Raw genomic sequence first — 17,255 nt, forward strand, 5'->3', positions numbered from 1 at the left:
AGGAACTATTTTGCTTGTTAATACCTCAAAAAACAAGTGCTCCTAAGGCTTCAGGAAAAGCTGACCGACCGTCAGAGAGGAGGCTTCTGAAGGAGGTTATATCCCTCTTCTGGCCTGCCGTGAAGTCTTGGTCAAAGCATTCATTCTCTGTACTTCATTTCTTCTTGCTAAGTACGGAGGAAATTATTCTTGTTCATAACTATTCTACAGGCATGTAAGGACGGGACATCAAGACAACATGTGCAGCAGGCTTGACTTTGGGGACTCTCTTGCTAGTCCATGATCCCCTCTCCACCATCTCTACTGCGCTGTATGTGCCGCCTGTACTACACCACGCCCCTCTGAGGAGGCAGGACTGCATTCTGCTGTGATTAGATGGTCCCAAACCTGGCACTGCTTATTTATTCCTTTAATATCTTCGAGCTGGCAAACTGCACTACTTATGAAAAATGGCAGGTACTTCATTTTATACAAAATGTGAGGAAGCTTAAGCACTGATTTCATAGCTGCATCCACATTTTTCTTTTCTGAATGTGGTATTAAACAGTGTCAACAGGGGTTCAGACATACAGCACAGAGTGACTGTACATTATGTGCCCCCCTCTGCACAGATGCTTCCATTGGCCCAGCTGATCGCCGAGGAAAGAGATGTTTCTTGAGGCACTTGTTGAAATCTTCCTTGCTATGTGCATTTATTATGAAATATAATTTTGCATCAACATTCTGACAAACACTGTAATAAAGTCTGCGGTGGAAATCTGCACTGTAATTTGCATAAATTGACACAAGATTCTCTTCTCAGGACAGAAATAATGAAAAGGCAAGTGTGTGTGTCTTCTTTTTGCCTGGGCCAAGCCTTGGCCCATGGCTGGGGAAGCAGCCGAAAGTGGCACAAAGCAGCTGGGCATGACAAGCCCCTGACAATGAAGCTGCTGTTTGTGATCTGCACCACCGACCATCAGATGAAAGCATCCGGGTAAAGGCATGCAAATTAGGATGCAAATGAGGCTGGCAAAACTTAAGGATTCAGACTGGCAAGTGGGTGCTTTAGGGGGAGGAGGCAGCAGCTTCTGGAAAACATGCTGGGCAGGAGCTGTCCTTGCCAGAATCTTAGCAGTGAGCTCTGGGGGAGGGGACGCTGGCTCAGGTGACCACAGCGTAGGTACCTGGATTCTTTCAGACACCTCAGCCTCCAAGTCTGCACCTTCCACCTTCCCGGTGGCCACTGTTCTCCACTGGAGAGTAGTTTTTACTTTGGCCACACCCAATTAAACTATTTACTGATTGTTTTTTTATTTCATGACTATTGACCAAACCATATGCATCTTCAAACGATATGCAACTTCAAACATTAAATAAGGGGTTAAATGTCATCAAAATCACTCCGTCCCTTCAAAAGCCATGTAGATGCCCAGGATGTGTGGCTAGAAGCTCCGTGAGTGGTTTCCTGGAGGGTTACAAATGGACCCAAATGTGCAAGCTCTCTCCTTAGCTCTATGGTAAAAGATACTCCAGGTGTGGACTATTGAGGGCATCTAAGTGCTACGTAGGGGTCCCTGGGTGGTACAAATGGTCGATGTGCTCCTCTAACTGAAAGTCGGGCATTTAAGTCCATTCAAAGGTGTCTCAAAAGAAAAGTATGGTGATCTACTTCTGAAAAATCAGCCACTGAAAACTCTATGGAGCACAGTTCTACTCTGACACACATGGGGTCACTATGAGTCAGAGTTGACTCAATGGCAACTGATAAGAGTTACCTATGTGTAACCTACAGTGTGTATTAGGAAGGATTACTAAAACCTGGGGCAGAGAAACTGCATCACAAATCCATTTAGCTTATGAAATGTAGCTACTGGTAGACTAACCCAACACCCATTGGCAACCCCTTCTCCCTTGCTTGCCACTAATTTTTAGACTGTAAAAGCTAAATACTGCTGTGCCAGCCTCTCTAGAGGCTAAGGGTGACCATGTGGTCCAATTCTGGCCAATAAGACACAAGCAGCAGTCTGCTGAGGGTGAGATTCTAGGACAGCTTTTGCTTTCTCCTCCTGCCCTGAATGCAGATGTGATGTCTGGAGCAGCAGCAGTCAGCCTACAGGAAGACAAGAACCCACATGCCAAAGAGGCAGTAAAGAGTGACAGCAAGAGCCTGGGGGCCCGACAGCATCGCTGAACAACTGTGCCAACCTCAAGTGCCTCCATGACTTCTTGCACCTGGAAAGCCAAATATCCTTTTTTTTTAATTGTTGTAGTTAAATGAAGTTTACATTTTAAGTTAGTCTCCCATACAAAATTTTATACATATGTTGTTATGTGACCCTAATTGCTCACCCCATTCTGCGACAGCACACTCCTCCTTTCCGCCACTGATTCCCCATGACCATTCAACCAGCTCCTAACCCTCTCTGCCTTCCCATCTCACCTCTGGACAGAAGCTGCCCCTTTGGTCCTTGCATCTACTTGACTAAGAGGCACACTCTTCACGAGCATCACTTTATGTCCCACAGTTCAGTCCAATCCCTGTCTGAACAGTTGGCCTCGGAAACTTTTAGTTCTGGGCTGACAGAGAGAGTCCAGGGGCCGTGCTTTCCGGGGTACCTCCAGTCTCATTCAGACCATTAAGTCTGGTCTTACTAGAATTTGAATTCTGCACCCCATCCTTCTGCAGCTCCATCAGGGACTCTCTGCTGTGTTCCCTGTCAGGACGTTCATTGGTGGTAGCCGGGCACCATCTAGTTCTTCTGGTCTCAGGCCGATGAAGTCTCTGGTTTATGTGGCCCATTCTGTCTCTTGGGCTAATACTTTCCTGTGTCTTTGGTGTTCTTCGTTCTCCTTTACTCCAGGTGGTTGGGACCAATTGATGCATCCTAGATGGCCGCTTGCAAGCTTTTAAGACCCCAGACGCCACTCACCAAAGTAGGCAAACATCCTTCTTTGTTTAAGACACTATTAGTCAGCTTTCAAGGGGCAGTGGTGGTTCAGTGGCAAATTCTCATCTTCCACGCAGGAGACCCGGGTTCAGTCCCTGGCCAATGCACCTCAAGCACAGCCACCACCCGTCTGTCAGTGGAGCCCTGTGTGCTGCTATGATGCCGAACAGGCTTCAGTGGAGTTTCCAGACTAAGACAGACTGGGAAGAAAGGCCTGGAGATCTACTGAAAACCAGCTAATGAAAACCCTGTGGATCACAATGGTCCAATCCCAGCTGATCATGGGGATGGGGCAGGACCAGACAATGTTTCCTTCTGTTGTGCAGGGGGTCACTGTGAGCTGACTGGATGTCAGCTAATAACAAGTCAGCTTTCTGTATGGGAAGGTGACCACATTCCTAATTATTAACATGCAAATCAGACTACATATGCTTGACAAAAGAGAGGCAGGGAGTGGGGTGGATGGGATAAACTCTGCTGGCCATACCCCAGTGGTTCTCTGTGGCCAAGGCATCTCAGTGCACTGAATGGCATTCAGGGCGATTTCACTGTATAAGACTGTTGCCTCACATTTTGACTGCAGAACCTAATGTCTGCAAAAGATGGAACTTTACTGTATTAATATAATAAAATTATCATGTGGTTAGAGATAACCAAGGACTGGAATTCAGTGTTCTCCCAGAAGTCTGGAAGCCAAGCATCATCTGGCAGGGTTGCAAAGCCACTGCCTGCACAAGTACACATGCAGGGACAGGTGGGATGGCCCCAATTTCCCCTAAGGATGCTTATGTGAGCAGGAATTCCCAGAACTGCCCTGTTGGTGCTGCTCTTCATTTGTTGCTGTTCATACTTTTAAATGACAAGTTATTATTAGTTTCACTTTATCATTACTGACTTAGTTTGTTGTAGGTTTGTTTTTGCTTTTCTGTACAATGTGTGTGGCGCAGCGGTTAAGAGCTCAGGCTGCTAACCAAAAAGTTGGCAGTTCGAATCCACCAGCTGCTCCTTGGAAACCCTATGGGGCAGTCCAACTCTGACCTACAGGGTCACTATGAGTCAGAATAGACTCAACGGCAACAGGTTTGGTTTGGTACAGTGTGTAGTAATGCACATTTGTATCAACAGTGTTTCTAACCTATAACTTTTCATCATCTAGACTTTAAAACCTGTGTGAATATGGTCTAAACATGAACTAAGCACATTTCTACTGCTGAAGAATTATACATGCTACAAACACAGGTGCGCATATACACAGACCTGAGATCTGGCTGGCCAAGCATTAGCAGAACGTGTTGCCCCAGAAAAAGAGACTTCAGAGCATCAAACACCAAGCTTTCCACACACTGTGATCCCTGCCCAAATGCTCCTTCCCTTAAGCACCTGAATATGCTTCTCGTGTGGTCCGGGGGAGCCCAGCTCTTCTGTGAAAGGCAAACCCTGTGCTGCAGGGGCAAGTCGTCAGGGTGGTGCCAGGTGCTGGTTTGGGGACTGCTGAGTGGCCAGACAGGCAGTCCCACAGACCCAACAACCAGGCCCCGGTAAATATTCATATTTATTTTATTAAATCAACTTACAAATGTTACACAAAGAAATGTCTGATAATTTTGACAAACCTTGTGAGAACAAAAAGACATGCTGCCGATATGGTCCTGAGGGAAATGGCTCTGCGGGGTCAGACGCTGGGCTAGCAGGCACATGAAGGGCCAGGAGGCCTGAGCAGGGGAGGAGAGATGAGGGGCGCCAAGCTAGAGACCGTGCTGAGGCCCAGACCAGAGGTTCCAGTCCCCAAGGGGGTCAGACTGGGAGGTCCCACTCAGAATGCAGGCCAGGAGGTAAGAGAGGTCAGCCTCAAGGCAGAGCAGGCAGGCATGGCGGTGAGGATCAGCTGCAGGGTGAGAGCTGCAGACCCTTCAGACCCTTCTCAGACATCTCCTCAGCCTGGGGCAGCCATTTTGTTCCCTTCCCAGAGGCTTTAAAGGACACAGGGAGTGCGTGACCCAGTGCAGGCAAAGCTTCACGGTCCTCTGGAAACACTCCTCCACTCTACGAGGGTGCTGGGAGCAGCTGGGTAAGCTGCAGCAGACCAGGGCCCTCTCCCAAGGGCAGCCCATTAGGTCATTAGCCCTTGTGCTGTGGTGTGAGGTTCAAGGACAAACCACTGGGTTCTCAGCCATGGCTGTAAATTCCTCTCAATCAACTCTGAGATTTTTAAAATGCTAATGCCTGAGCCCCACCCCAGGTGAGCCTATAAATCTCCCTGCCAACGGAGGTGATGGTGGGGGGGTTGCACTTTAGTCCTGGGCGTGGCTCCTTAAGCTCTTAATGCAGAAGCCTGAGGCTGGCTGCCAATAGCTAATGCTAATGTGCAGACAAGATAGAGAACCATGAGGGACCCATGAGGGCCCAGAAGAGTCCTGTTCCAAATGCCCCCTCCCACCCCGTGCAGCTACCTGCAGAGCCGAAATCTCCCATTACAGTTTCATTTCAGGTTTCAAACAGGTGGCCCAAGGATCAGGCCTGCAGGTGTGTTTCATATGGCCTGCGCAGGGCTGGCCCACACAAAGGGCAAGTCTCTTCACCACAAAGTCAATACTAGAAGGTTTTTTCTATAAAAAATTTTGAAAGTAATTGTTTAGTTGTTTTTAGCTGCCATTGAGTTGACCCCCGACTCACGGTGACCCCATGTGTTACAGAGCAGAACTGCTTCATAGGGTTTTCTTGGTTGTAATCTTTATGGAAGCAGATTGCCAGGCCTATCTTCCATAGAGCCACTGGGTGGGTTCAAACTGCCAACCTTTGGGTTAGCAGCTGATCATACTCATGATTATGGGGTTTATTAGGGAAGTAACACGTTACAACTCAGGTTCTGAAACGTTCAGCATACAGTTCTTCAATCAGGACACTGTCTTCTCAGCTATGCTTCTTAAGAAGCATGCCTGAGCCACCTGGGCTTCTTACGAGAATTATCACAGACATGAGTCTCATCGGCTGTCTGTGAGTCTTGATTTTTCACTTCTTCAAGTGAGGAGATTTAGATGGGGTGATGGGTGGGTGGGGAGAGGCTGGAGAGGACATGTGTGAAGAGAACAAGGTGTGCGTCGGGGGGTATTGAGTGGTGAGTGCCAGGTAAGAGGAGAACCAGAAGACCAGCAGGAGACAGTGAGGTGGGCTTCCTGGCCCACGGACCGAGGCAGTTACAGTGGGTGTGCTGACCCATGGAATGAGAAAACTGAGCACCCTTGGGCAAGAGGCTTCCTGGTGGAGTGAGATGCCTCTGGGCATCTGGCTAAGAAGCTAAAAGTTTGTAAAACTTGCCCAAGCAGGGCAGAGGGTAGGCCGAGGGGCCAGAGAGAGGTGTACCTGCGGGCACAGCTGAAAAGAGGTTGTCTTGACCCAAGAACTGTATCCTGAGTATTCCTGAACCTGAATTGTAACCTGTTCAACCAAAACAACAACCCATTGCCGTCAAGTTGATTCCGACTCACAGAGACCCTACAGTACAGAGAACTGCCCCACAGGGTTTCCAAGAAGCAGCTGGTGGATTCGAACCACCGACCTTTCGGTTAGCAGCCTAGCACTTTAACCACTGTACTTCCCTTATAAACTCGATAATCATCAGTATGGTCTGTGAGTTCTGTGTGGCCACTGCAAGGAATTATCGAACCCAGCAGAGAAGTAGATAGTGCCATGGGAGGGACGGCTGGTGTAGAAATAGGTAAAAAGGTTGGTGGGTGGAGGCATGTCTGACCTTCCCTTCATAGGAATCAGCTTTGGGCTGCTGATCTTGATTCTCCTTTTCCCTTGTGAAGTTATAGGAGGTCAGACACCACCCCTCTGGCATTTTTAGTTTTTTTTTTTTTTTAATAATATTTCATTGAGATTTTGGTGAAAGTTTACACAGCAAGTCAGGTTCCCATTTGACAATTTTCACACAAATTGTTCAGTGACACTAGTTACATTTATCACAATCTGTCAACATTATCTTTGTGTTTGTTTGTTCCGTTTCTGGTACTCTAGTTTCCCTGTCCCCTTATCTTCTTATCCTTGCTTTTGAGTAACTGCTGACCTTCTGGTCTCATACTGATGGTTTTTAAGTAGGGCACTTATCTTACAGGTAATATCCTTTATTTTATGTGCCACTCTGCTATTTTGCTAAAAGGTAATCTCGGGATAGGCTCGGTTCTAGGTTTAAACAGTGTCTCAGGGAGTCCTCTGTTCTCTTACTGTATCAGTTTGTCTGGCTTTTTTTTTTTTTTTTAAGATAAGAATTTGAGTTCTGTTCCATATTTTTCTCCCATTCTATCCCCGGCCAACTATTGTTTTTTGTTTGTTTTTATAGGACTCAAAACTTTAATACCATTCCCATCAGTCAGGAAGTAGAATAAGCCCTCAAGAAAAAAGCCAAAATCTAAGTTCTCCAACCACAATTATTTTTAATCTATGAAACAGAATTTCCGTACAAATTAAGTAGTTTTTACAGTAGTGATGTATTTATCATTGATGTGATCTGTTTAATGACTGTTGCCAGAAGGGAAGTTGAGCTATTATTTTTCCAGAAATTGAAAGAAAGCACCATCATTAAGATAAGGAAAAGAAAGATTTGTATCTATCTTTTTGGGGCATATAAGGTGATAGTAAAGTCTCATAGCTGGAGAATTTGTGGATATAGCTAGAAGATTTGGAAATGCTTTCCCGTAAGCAGGTAATCTCTCTTCCCCGAACACTGCTGTTTTGGCCAGAAATTTTCACCCTCAATGGGTAGTCACCAGTGGGTGTGTCTGATCTTTGTTCCTGATTAGAAGAGCTGAAATGAGGAAATCCTGCATCCTCAATCCTTAGCTTCTGGTAACATCCTGCATCCAATACTACCATTTTGGGTGTCACACTATTACTGGCCTCATAATCTTGGAGTGGTGCATGAGCCTCTGAGTTGGATTCCAGAAAGAATGGCTAGAGAATTACTGATGCAGTACTTGATCTTACTGCAAACAGCTAAAGCATGGAAGTTCTGTTGTTGTTAGGTGCTGCCGAGTTGGTTGTGACTCACAGCAATCCTGTGCACAACAGAACGAAACACTACCTGGTCCTGCACCATCCTCACAATTATTACGTTTGAGCCCACTCTTTGCAGCCACTGTGTCGATCCATCTCATTGAGGGTCTTCCTCTTTTTCGCTGGCTCTCTACTTTACCAAACATGATGTCCTCCAGGGACTGGTCCCTCCTAATAACATGTCCAAAGTACGTGAATATGAAGTCTCACTATCCTTGCTTCTGAGGAGCATTCTGGCTGTATTTCCTCCAAGACAGATTTGTGCGTCCATGGTATATTCAATATTCTTTGCCAACACCAGAATTCAAAGACATCAATTCTTCTTCAGTCTTCCTTATTCACTGTCCAGCTTTCACATGCATATGAGGCCACTGAAAATACCATGGCTTGGGTCAGGCGTACCTTAGTTCTCAAAGAGACATGTTCGCTTTTTAACATTTTAAAGAGGTCTTTTGAGCACATTTGACCAATGCAATACGTTGTATATAATTTTCTTCATGCCACTTTCACCTTGTATTGCTAGAATAATCCCACATGGTCACATCTAGGAGGTTCCAAACCCAGGTCTTAGAGGCCTCCTTGAGGAATCTTTCCTGGTAGATCCCCAGTACAAGGTCCTCCACAGTAAGAAGTTCTAGATCATGCCTGATTTCTGATGCCTTTGCCATATACTTCAAGCACCAGCTGACTCTGTGTCTATCATCAGGCTTGCAGTAGAGAGGTGGCCAGTTCCCTGCGTTTGGATGAATAAATCTATAAAGGTTTTGTGACCCAGTTGCTTGGTCATGCCCAGCCAAAGTTTGACATAGAAATCTTGCGACTAGAATCACTTGCAGCCTGACAATGAAACCTAAATCCTTGTGGAATTTCACCAGGATTTATAAAACTGTGGAAATCTGCCAACATACTTTTTTTAAGTTTATTTAGATTACGCTTCTACAGACAAATACCAGATTTTTACCTGATTACAAATGCAAGTGTGGCTCATTTGGGTCATAAGTCCAATTGACCTGACTGTTTGAGTCAGATTCTGGTACTACTGTTGTCTGAGAGATTTCTTGTACTGTGGTCGAAGATGAAGAACATGATGATAACGAAGAAAAGGAGGAGGAAGATGGTGACTGCTGGCTTGAAGACTTGTGGTTATTTCTGCTCTTCCTCACTCTGCTAGTCAGCTGCTGGTGACCTGGTATTCCGTGTTAATGGAGTCCTGGGAGCTGAAGGTGATGAACAGCCAGTTGTTACCCTGGGCATTGACAATTCTTTTCCCAGCTGAAAGTCATCGTTCTTAAACGCATCATAACTGGCTTGTAAACTTGATGTTCTTTGTCCCTCTTTCATCTGAGCTACAGCTTGAACTGCCCAAGCTACTGCCATGGTAACTGCCCCAGCACCAGTTCCTGAAGATAGTGAGCCAATGTTATAGGATGCCAGGGGCCAGAAAAATCTGTATTGTAAGCATTATTGGAAGAGGCTGTGGAATTATTCTTTCTACATCCGAGTGTATTTTCCTTAGAGGCATCTCATGTAAGAGTAGATAGAAGAGCTTCAGATTTAAACTTTTCAGGGATATGGTCTGTTGTCGTATGGTGAGAAGTTGGATTATATTTCCTTCTTTCCACTGGAATATGTGAATCAGCATGGTGATTATTCACTGGCTGTGAAGGAGTATCTAATTTCAAAGATCGCCTCTCTAATATTTCAGTAATTCCAGCATTATCAGCTTCTAGCTCCATTTCAAACTTAGCCAGTTCCTGATCCAGCTTTCTCAAGGGTCGATCTACCAAGTCATATATCTGGTTTACCAATTGCACCTTCTCATCTGCATCTTCTAAGGCTTTACAGTAATCTTTTCTGAAGGATGTCATTTGTTCTTCTCTCCATTTAAGCATATTTTCTCCAGGCCAACGAAGACAGGTACTATCTCCTGGGGCCTGCCAGCAGACAGAACCTCCCAAGATGTCTAGCAATGGGACCTAGCTCTGTACACCTGGGTCCTCGCCAGCCTCTCGGGGCCTCATGTATGTTCAGTACCAGACAAAGGAAGGACTCACCGACTGCCACCCAGGATGGGGGATGACCCCCCCTCAGCCTCCATGATCCAGCCGAGGGCAGAGCTAGATTCTTGGTGAGTTCTCCAATTGCCCCTCTACACGAAGAGCAGGTACCTGACAAACACCTGTTGTCAGAATGAGTGACTGGGAGGAGAGAGGTGGAGTGGGAAAGAGACAGGGACATGCAGAAAGAATGGATACTTCTGCCCTGGGCACTGTCTGGGTACCTTAGCCAATCACGGCATGCGGCTCCACTGCTGAGGGACAGGATGTTTATGAGGGTGGCAGGGAGGCTTCGTGCTGGGAAGCAACTTGGAAACAGGAAGGGTTAAGTTTATCCTCCAAAACCCTTGGGGATCTCTCTGCCACCATGTTAGGAAAACAAAGTAAACAAAGTGACATTTCCCCCTCTGGACCTCCAGAGAATTCATTTAAATGAGCCTGTATATGCACAGAATTGGAGCCCTGGCCACCCAGCCTAATTATCATTTTAAAGGGTATTGGGAAAAGAATTCCACCTGCTGCAGTTAAAAAAGAGTCAACCAAGCCTGTAGTGGGGAGGGCAGTTGCTTCTTTCTGGGTCTCATTACAACGAGGCTCTGTGGCCTCAGTCTGACGGGGTCTGAAACCTGATGCAGACAGCATGTCTCCAAGTCACTTTCGTTCCAACAGGCACTTGTGACATGGGCTATGGGCAGGCCCTGTGCTGGGCCCAAGAGTGCAGCCAGAAGCACATCAGAAATGACCGCAGAGTTGGGAAGGCTAGATTAGCTCTGAGGACACCGTGCTGCAGGAGAGAGGAAGCACAGGGAGGGAGGGCCTCACACCTCACAGCGAAGATTTGCCCTGAGCCTTGATGAGTCAGAAGAATTTTTCACAGCAGAAAGGAGGAGCAGGGAGGGCATTCCAGCACGGGTTATGGCATAAGCCCACGTGTGGAGCCATGACAGTATCCCTGTGTGGAGAGTGGTGAGCAGGCAGGCCCACTGGACCATGGGGTGTGGGACAAGCAGTAGGCAATAGGACACGACCTTGGAGTTGGAGGTAGACTGAGGTTTTAAGGGACTCCAATGGCATGGGGAGGAGTTGAGGCTTTGACCCACTCCCATGCAGACTGCTGCAAAGGCCTGAGGCCACCTCTGCCACCCACCACTGCCAAGAACACCAACCAGCCAAGAGTAGAACTGTTTTTCACGAGACACCAACAGGAGACATTATTAGTTGCCATTGAGTCGATTCTGACTCATGGTGATCCCACATGTGCAGAGTAGAACTGCTCCATAGGGTTTTTAAGGCTGTGACCTTTTAGAAGCAGATCACCAGGCCTGTCTTCCATGGAGCCGCTGGGTGGGTTCAAACCACCAACCCTATGGCTAGTAGTCGAGCACGCAATAATTTGCGCTGCCCGGGGACTGCTAGGAGGCATTATAACTAACTTAATAATTAAAAAAAAAACCTCAAATAATCAAAATTCAATGATCAAAAAAATGGAATTTAGATATTTGAGATCGTTTATACACACACAAATGAACAACACGTCAGACTTGAGAACTGAAGTCTGTTAGAGTTGTCATGTCTAATCCAAACTGATAATAGCTGAACTCCCCTCATCAGGAGAGGCTCTGGCAAGCCCCCCGTGTTACAAATCCCTGGTCTAGAGAGGAAACAACAAAGGCAAAGCGAGGCCAAGACACGCGTCCCAGAGCCCATGCCCCAGGGCTGTGCACATTACTCAGGGCCCCTCTCCCAGAGCTTCATGTTCTTACCTTACAGTCAATTCTTATCAAGTCTGGTAGTTAGCTAGTATTTCAGACCACAGCAGAATAAAAGTGGGAAATGAGAGTGAGGCAGAGAGAGAGGCAAGGACAACGTCTGGTTCAGAGGGAAACAGCCAGTCTAAAAAGTAGACACGGAACCGTGAGCTGCAGTGAACCATGTTCCATGTCCTCTATGACTCAGTTTGGGAAGTGAGTTCTATAAATATTTGCCCTTTGAGGACTTGATGACAAAAGGATTCCATGATCAAATACATCTGGGAGATCCTGCACACTACATCCTCTTTCAGCAAATGGACATAGCAAAGGCCCTGAGAAGTCCTGCAGCAGAGAGGTCGATTCACTCTTCTTCACTCAGTGTCCCCCAAATCTATGCCTCTCTTATCCTATTTTTTTCAAGGAACGCTTACTCATGTCTCTTGGAACTAGTATCTCATAAAACCCACTGGCTTAGAAAAATGCATTATCATTTGTCTGTACCTTAAGAAAGAATTTTTCTCTTAAAAGTAGTTGAAATGATTAAGTTTGGTGCCTTTTGAGAAAAGCCATAGTTGCAGGGAAAATTCACTTGCACAAACCGCCCCACTCACCAGTGATGCCAGGAAAGTGAAAGTTACTGACCCCCATGAGCTCACCTTTGTGCTACCTGGAGCACAGCTCTGGGCCTTTGGCTGACCTGGACCACCCTTCGAGAGCCATGAGCCAGAGGCCCCTCCATCCAGCCTCTTGCACACATGGAGCAGTGCAGAGGTACCAGGCAAACCTTCCCCGGGAAGGAAGTGTCTCAGCAACCCTGGGTCATGCGTGGTCACACTCGAGGAGCAAGTTCTCTTAACGCTTTAACTTTCACCTCTCGTTTTTCACCTTATTCATCCTCCTCCACCTGACGACCCCCCAGGCAACCAAACATATAATGGGTTAAGGCTGCCCATGAAGAGCAAGAGCACACAGAGTGAAATGTGTCATCTAAATTTTAGAATTTCCCTCTGGAAAATTTTTCCTTGACCAAGGTCTGGATTTTCAGCAGGGTTTGGGATCTTTACTGGGCTGGGGCCAGCACACAGACGAGAAGCTCCTCTAAGGCCAAATGGACCCCCTGGTAGCCCAGACAGTCCCGCTTTCATTCCAGCATTAGCGAGTCCTGGAGAGAGGCCGGGTCGTGCACTCCAGGCAGCTGTCATGGTTGCAGACACTGGGGGGTTGGAGGGCAGGGCCCAGGACCTCACCTGGTATGTGTTGTCGAAGCTGTCATACATGAACCTCGTGATCAGAGACGTCTTCCCGACTGAAAAACAAGAAGAGAGTTGTTCAGCCATGGCACTCCAGAGCTAACCAGCTGCTGTCAAGTTGACTCTGACTCATGGTGACCCCAGGTGTGTCAGAGTAGAACTGTGCTCCACAGGGGTTTATTCTTTATTTTTCTGTAAGTTTAAAACTGTTTATTGTACACTTCCTGAGGCCAGGTATCCCTGAGCAGTCCAAACAGTTAACATGCTTGGCTGCCAACCGAAAGGTTGGAGGTTCAAGTCCAACCAGAGGTGCCTCGGACGAAAGGCCTGTTGATCCACCTCTGAAAAACCAGCCATTGAAAATCCCAGCTCCATATAGTTTTCAAAGACTGATTTTTCAGAAGCAGATCACCAGGCCTTTCTTCCAAGGAGCCTCTGGGTGGGCTCAACCTCCAAGCTTTCTGTTAGCTGAGCATGTTAACTGTTTACACAATCCAGAGTTAGCCTCCTCTGAACACACTTCATTCAAAGAAAACAAAACAAAAAGCACAGAGAAAAGACAAGCTGTAGAAACAGAGAAGGAGTGGAGGGCAAGCCCCCAGCAAGGGACCCCAGGATTGAATCTCTATGCTAGGTGGGCTGCTGGCTCACGTGCTGAGGGCACTGCCAAGAAGGAAGCCTCCTAATGTCCCAAGAATTCTCTCCACCCAAATCCAGGTCTTCCTCGGCCCAGAAGAGCCCAACTGATGCAAAGCCATCTCTGAAGAATGGAGCAAGTGGGCACAAGACCAGATGCTCCTCTTGCCCGTGCCATGTTCTTCTGGAAACACAGCCTTTTCATTGGTCACATGCATGGATGGAAGCATGCTCTTTATTTCCCATTTCTTCCATCTTGGGAACGGTTAGCAAGGTGGCTTTCCAAGGAGCCAGGAGACACGAGAAGCACATGGGTCATTCCCCAGCATCTCTCGTGGGCAGTGTGTGACTGATGGGCCAGCTCACTGCAGAATGGTTAGTCTCCCTGGACGCCATCAATAAATGGCAGGAGGATGGACCCCCAGTCACTGTGACAACCCAGGACTACCCCGCACATGGGCAATGCCCTCTAAGGGGCAGTAACATCCTGTTGGGATGGCTATGAGAAACCAGGACGTCTCTTGGGAAGCCTACAAATGCTGCTAATTTCCCAAACTGCAGGAGTTGGCTTCTGACCTCACCCTGAGCAGGTTCCCTGGGGCCTGGCAGTGGCAGAAATGCCTGCTGCTGCACTTCTAATCATTTGAGAGGGCAAGGAGGGTGAGGGAGGGAAAGGAACATTTGTCAGGTGAGGGTGGCACAGAGTGCTTCCCTACACTGTCCCCTGAATCTCTGCCACAGCCCTGTGAGGCTCAGGAGGACTTGTCTGGTGGAGCTTGGTTCCAGCCCAAGCCTTTTTTGCTCTGGGCTGCAGGAGACAGACAACCCTGGCAGAGGATGCAGAACAGCCAAGAGCTGTTAATTCTGCCCCTCCCTATTTCCTGGGTATTTGCTAGCCCTGGCAGGGTGGCTGGTCACTGCCTCAATGGAGCAGGGCAGCCCTCTCCTGGGAAAGGCTCTTTACCAGTTTTGAAGCCTCAATAAAAAAACCACTTGCTGTCAAGTCAACTCCGACACATGGTGACCCCATGTGCATCAGAACAGAACTGTGTTCTATAGGGTTTTGGATGGCTGATTTTTGGAAGCAGATTGCCAGGCCTTTCTTCCAAGGTGCCTCTGGGTGGACTAAAACCTCCCATCTTTCAGTTACCAGTGTCACATTTTGCATTACCCAGAGTCCAGAGCCTCAATGGTGCATCATATAACAGATCAGTGGAATCATCTCTCAACAGCAGACAGGTGCTAAGGGAAAAACAATTGTCTTCTATCCAGAAGGAACATCTGACAGACTGTGTCTGGGTTAAATTCAGAAGACTCCATCTTTGGCCAGAATTAGTTAACTAGATTCAAATCTAGCTGGGGTGCTTATTAGCTGTGTCACTTTGAAATGGTCACTACCCTATGGACCTCAGTTCCTCATTACAAAATAAGATCAACACTATCAAAGACTTCAGAGAGCTGTAGCAAGAAATAAGATAAAGTGCCAGGCACATAGAAAATGCTTAACAGTGGAAGGAGGTAGCGGTATAGTAACTGAAATAGCTGATGGAGTTTCCGAACATCAGAGGGAAAAAACAATACCCCTGCCACATTTCTGGAAGAAAGTCTCTGGGGTAAGCAGTAATGTACCCAAGATCTTTCTAACTTTACCTGGAAACTCTCCGCACTTCTTATAGAAATTAAAGCTGTAAAGTGATTTGAATTTGCTTTAACTCTCCCCTTAAAAATTTCACATGAAGGTGAGAAGCAGGGGGCTTCCCACACCTTGAGGATTAGCTCTGAGGGCAGGAGGCCATGGGCAGACCTGGCAGAGAACTGCAAAGGGGATCAAGGAGTGAAAACTGAGGCAACCCTGAGCTAGCAAGAAGCAGGCCAAATCTGAGTGGGAAACACAGCCTGCTCCCTCAAGTGCAGTGGAAAGTTACCACCTCCTCGGGAAGAGCCTTCTGGCAACTTTCCTAAGCAGTGGCACACTACACCTTACACCTCAGGGAAAAGGGGTGAGGATCAGGGAGCAGGGCTAGGAGAGAGAAAGAAGAGACCAATTCTCTTCTCCCAACAGGCTCTTTCTTCCCTGGGGCAGCTGAACAGGCAGAGAGGAGAGACGGTGGAATCCTAAATAGCCACTGAAGGAACAGGAGGTTCATGGAAGCAGTGGAGAATTTAGAAATCCCTGCCGGGGGTTTGGGTGCCAAGTTGCCCCTTCTAGAGACAGTGGAGTAGTGCTGGCCCACAGGGTGAAGTCTAGGTGGAAGGAGAAACTCCTAAGAAAACAAGGTGCTTACTGGAACTGTGTCAGTAGAGGCTTGCATGGTGCTATGATGCCGCTGAACAGGATTCCAAAGAGGTTCCAGATTAAGATGGACTAGGAGGAAAGGTCTGGCAATCTACTTCCGAAAATCAGCCAGTGTAAACCCTATGGATCACACTAGTCTGACTGTTACTGTGCATGGGATCGCCATGAGTCAGGGAACAACTTAATGACAGCTAACAACTAGGACTGTGCAGAAGGAACTCTGAGGTGTAGGGTCTTGGCCAGCACAAATATTTTCTGAGCATTCCCACAATCCCCATAAAAGGCAACACGTGCACCCAGTATTTAGGGGGCGTGTTCCAGGCACATGGTAGGGGCTGTGCCAGGCACAGGATTTATGCAACAGCAATGAATAGAAGAGATGCGGCAGCTGCCCACCTCAGGGTTGCAGTGATTCTGTGCTTGCAGCCACACTGTATTAAGGCCCCTAGCACCACTCCTTTCAGTTCTCACCTATGAAGCTGGTACTAACATAATCTCTATTTCACACAAGGGGAAACTAAGTGGACAGCTACTTGCCCAAGGTCACAGAGCTGAGTGGGGCCAGGATGTGGTTGCCTGACCAGGAACTGAGTTCCTATCACTCTTATCCCTGGCCCTCCTTGGCATCTTTGGGTCATGCTGGGTCATAGGATTCTGCCAGGTCATTACTGCCACTATGGTGGATGTTATCGAGCTCCAAGAAATAGCCCTGGCCATGCCGAAACACCTTTTTAGTGGAACAGGCTGGAGGTGGGGCCTCTCTCCACTAAGGAGGTGCTTGATCCAATCTGGAAGATCAGAAACAGTGACATGAGGAGGGCCCAGAAGGCGAGGGTGAGTGGAGTTGAACACCTGGCCCCAGCAACCCACCGGAGGCCTGGACTAGATGAAGGGCTCCTTCTTGCTTTGCCACAGAACAGAATGATTTCTTACTGCTTCTCTAGGCCAATCTTCTCATTTCTCACAGAGGAGGTCCCCTCATGCCCCACCTACAGATCTCCCAAGACCACCCATACTCTTTCCCCGGCTGCCAAAATACCGTGGTGCAGACCCCAGTATGAGCCTGTCAGCTCAGCCACCTCTGCTTTGGTCTTTCTGGTGGCTCCCCATTGCTTACAATGATGTGCCCAAGCCCCCCAAAGCCCTCACCATCTGTGCCCCACCACTGAACTGGCCCACCTTCCTTCTCTCCAAAGTACCCTGCTAGTCAGACTGGAATCCTCGTGACCTAAAGATGTGCCCTGTTCACCCCTGCATTCAGGAGAAATGTACTACCCCCCCGC

The 17,255-nt window shown here is 47.6% G+C and overlaps 1 protein-coding gene and 2 pseudogenes across 2 annotated transcripts in view; all 3 read right to left on the reverse strand.

Annotated features, from left to right (window-relative positions):
- The window catches only part of RAB6B (RAB6B, member RAS oncogene family), a 67,582-nt gene that overhangs the window by 24,166 nt on the left and 26,161 nt on the right, over window positions 1-17,255 (reverse strand). For both annotated transcript variants that reach the window (XM_004381411.2, XM_004381412.1), the window contains exon 2: window positions 13,038-13,096. In XM_004381411.2, coding sequence (XP_004381468.1) covers window positions 13,038-13,096 — 59 coding nt within the window. The remainder of the gene's footprint in view (window positions 1-13,037; window positions 13,097-17,255) is intronic.
- Window positions 7,509-8,888, reverse strand: LOC105756548 (protein maelstrom homolog; annotated as a pseudogene).
- Window positions 8,948-9,874, reverse strand: LOC105756542 (inhibitor of growth protein 3 pseudogene; annotated as a pseudogene).

Source organism: Trichechus manatus, unplaced genomic scaffold (genome assembly GCF_000243295.1).
Source record: "Trichechus manatus latirostris isolate Lorelei unplaced genomic scaffold, TriManLat1.0 scaffold00084, whole genome shotgun sequence".
NCBI lineage: Eukaryota > Metazoa > Chordata > Mammalia > Sirenia > Trichechidae > Trichechus > Trichechus manatus.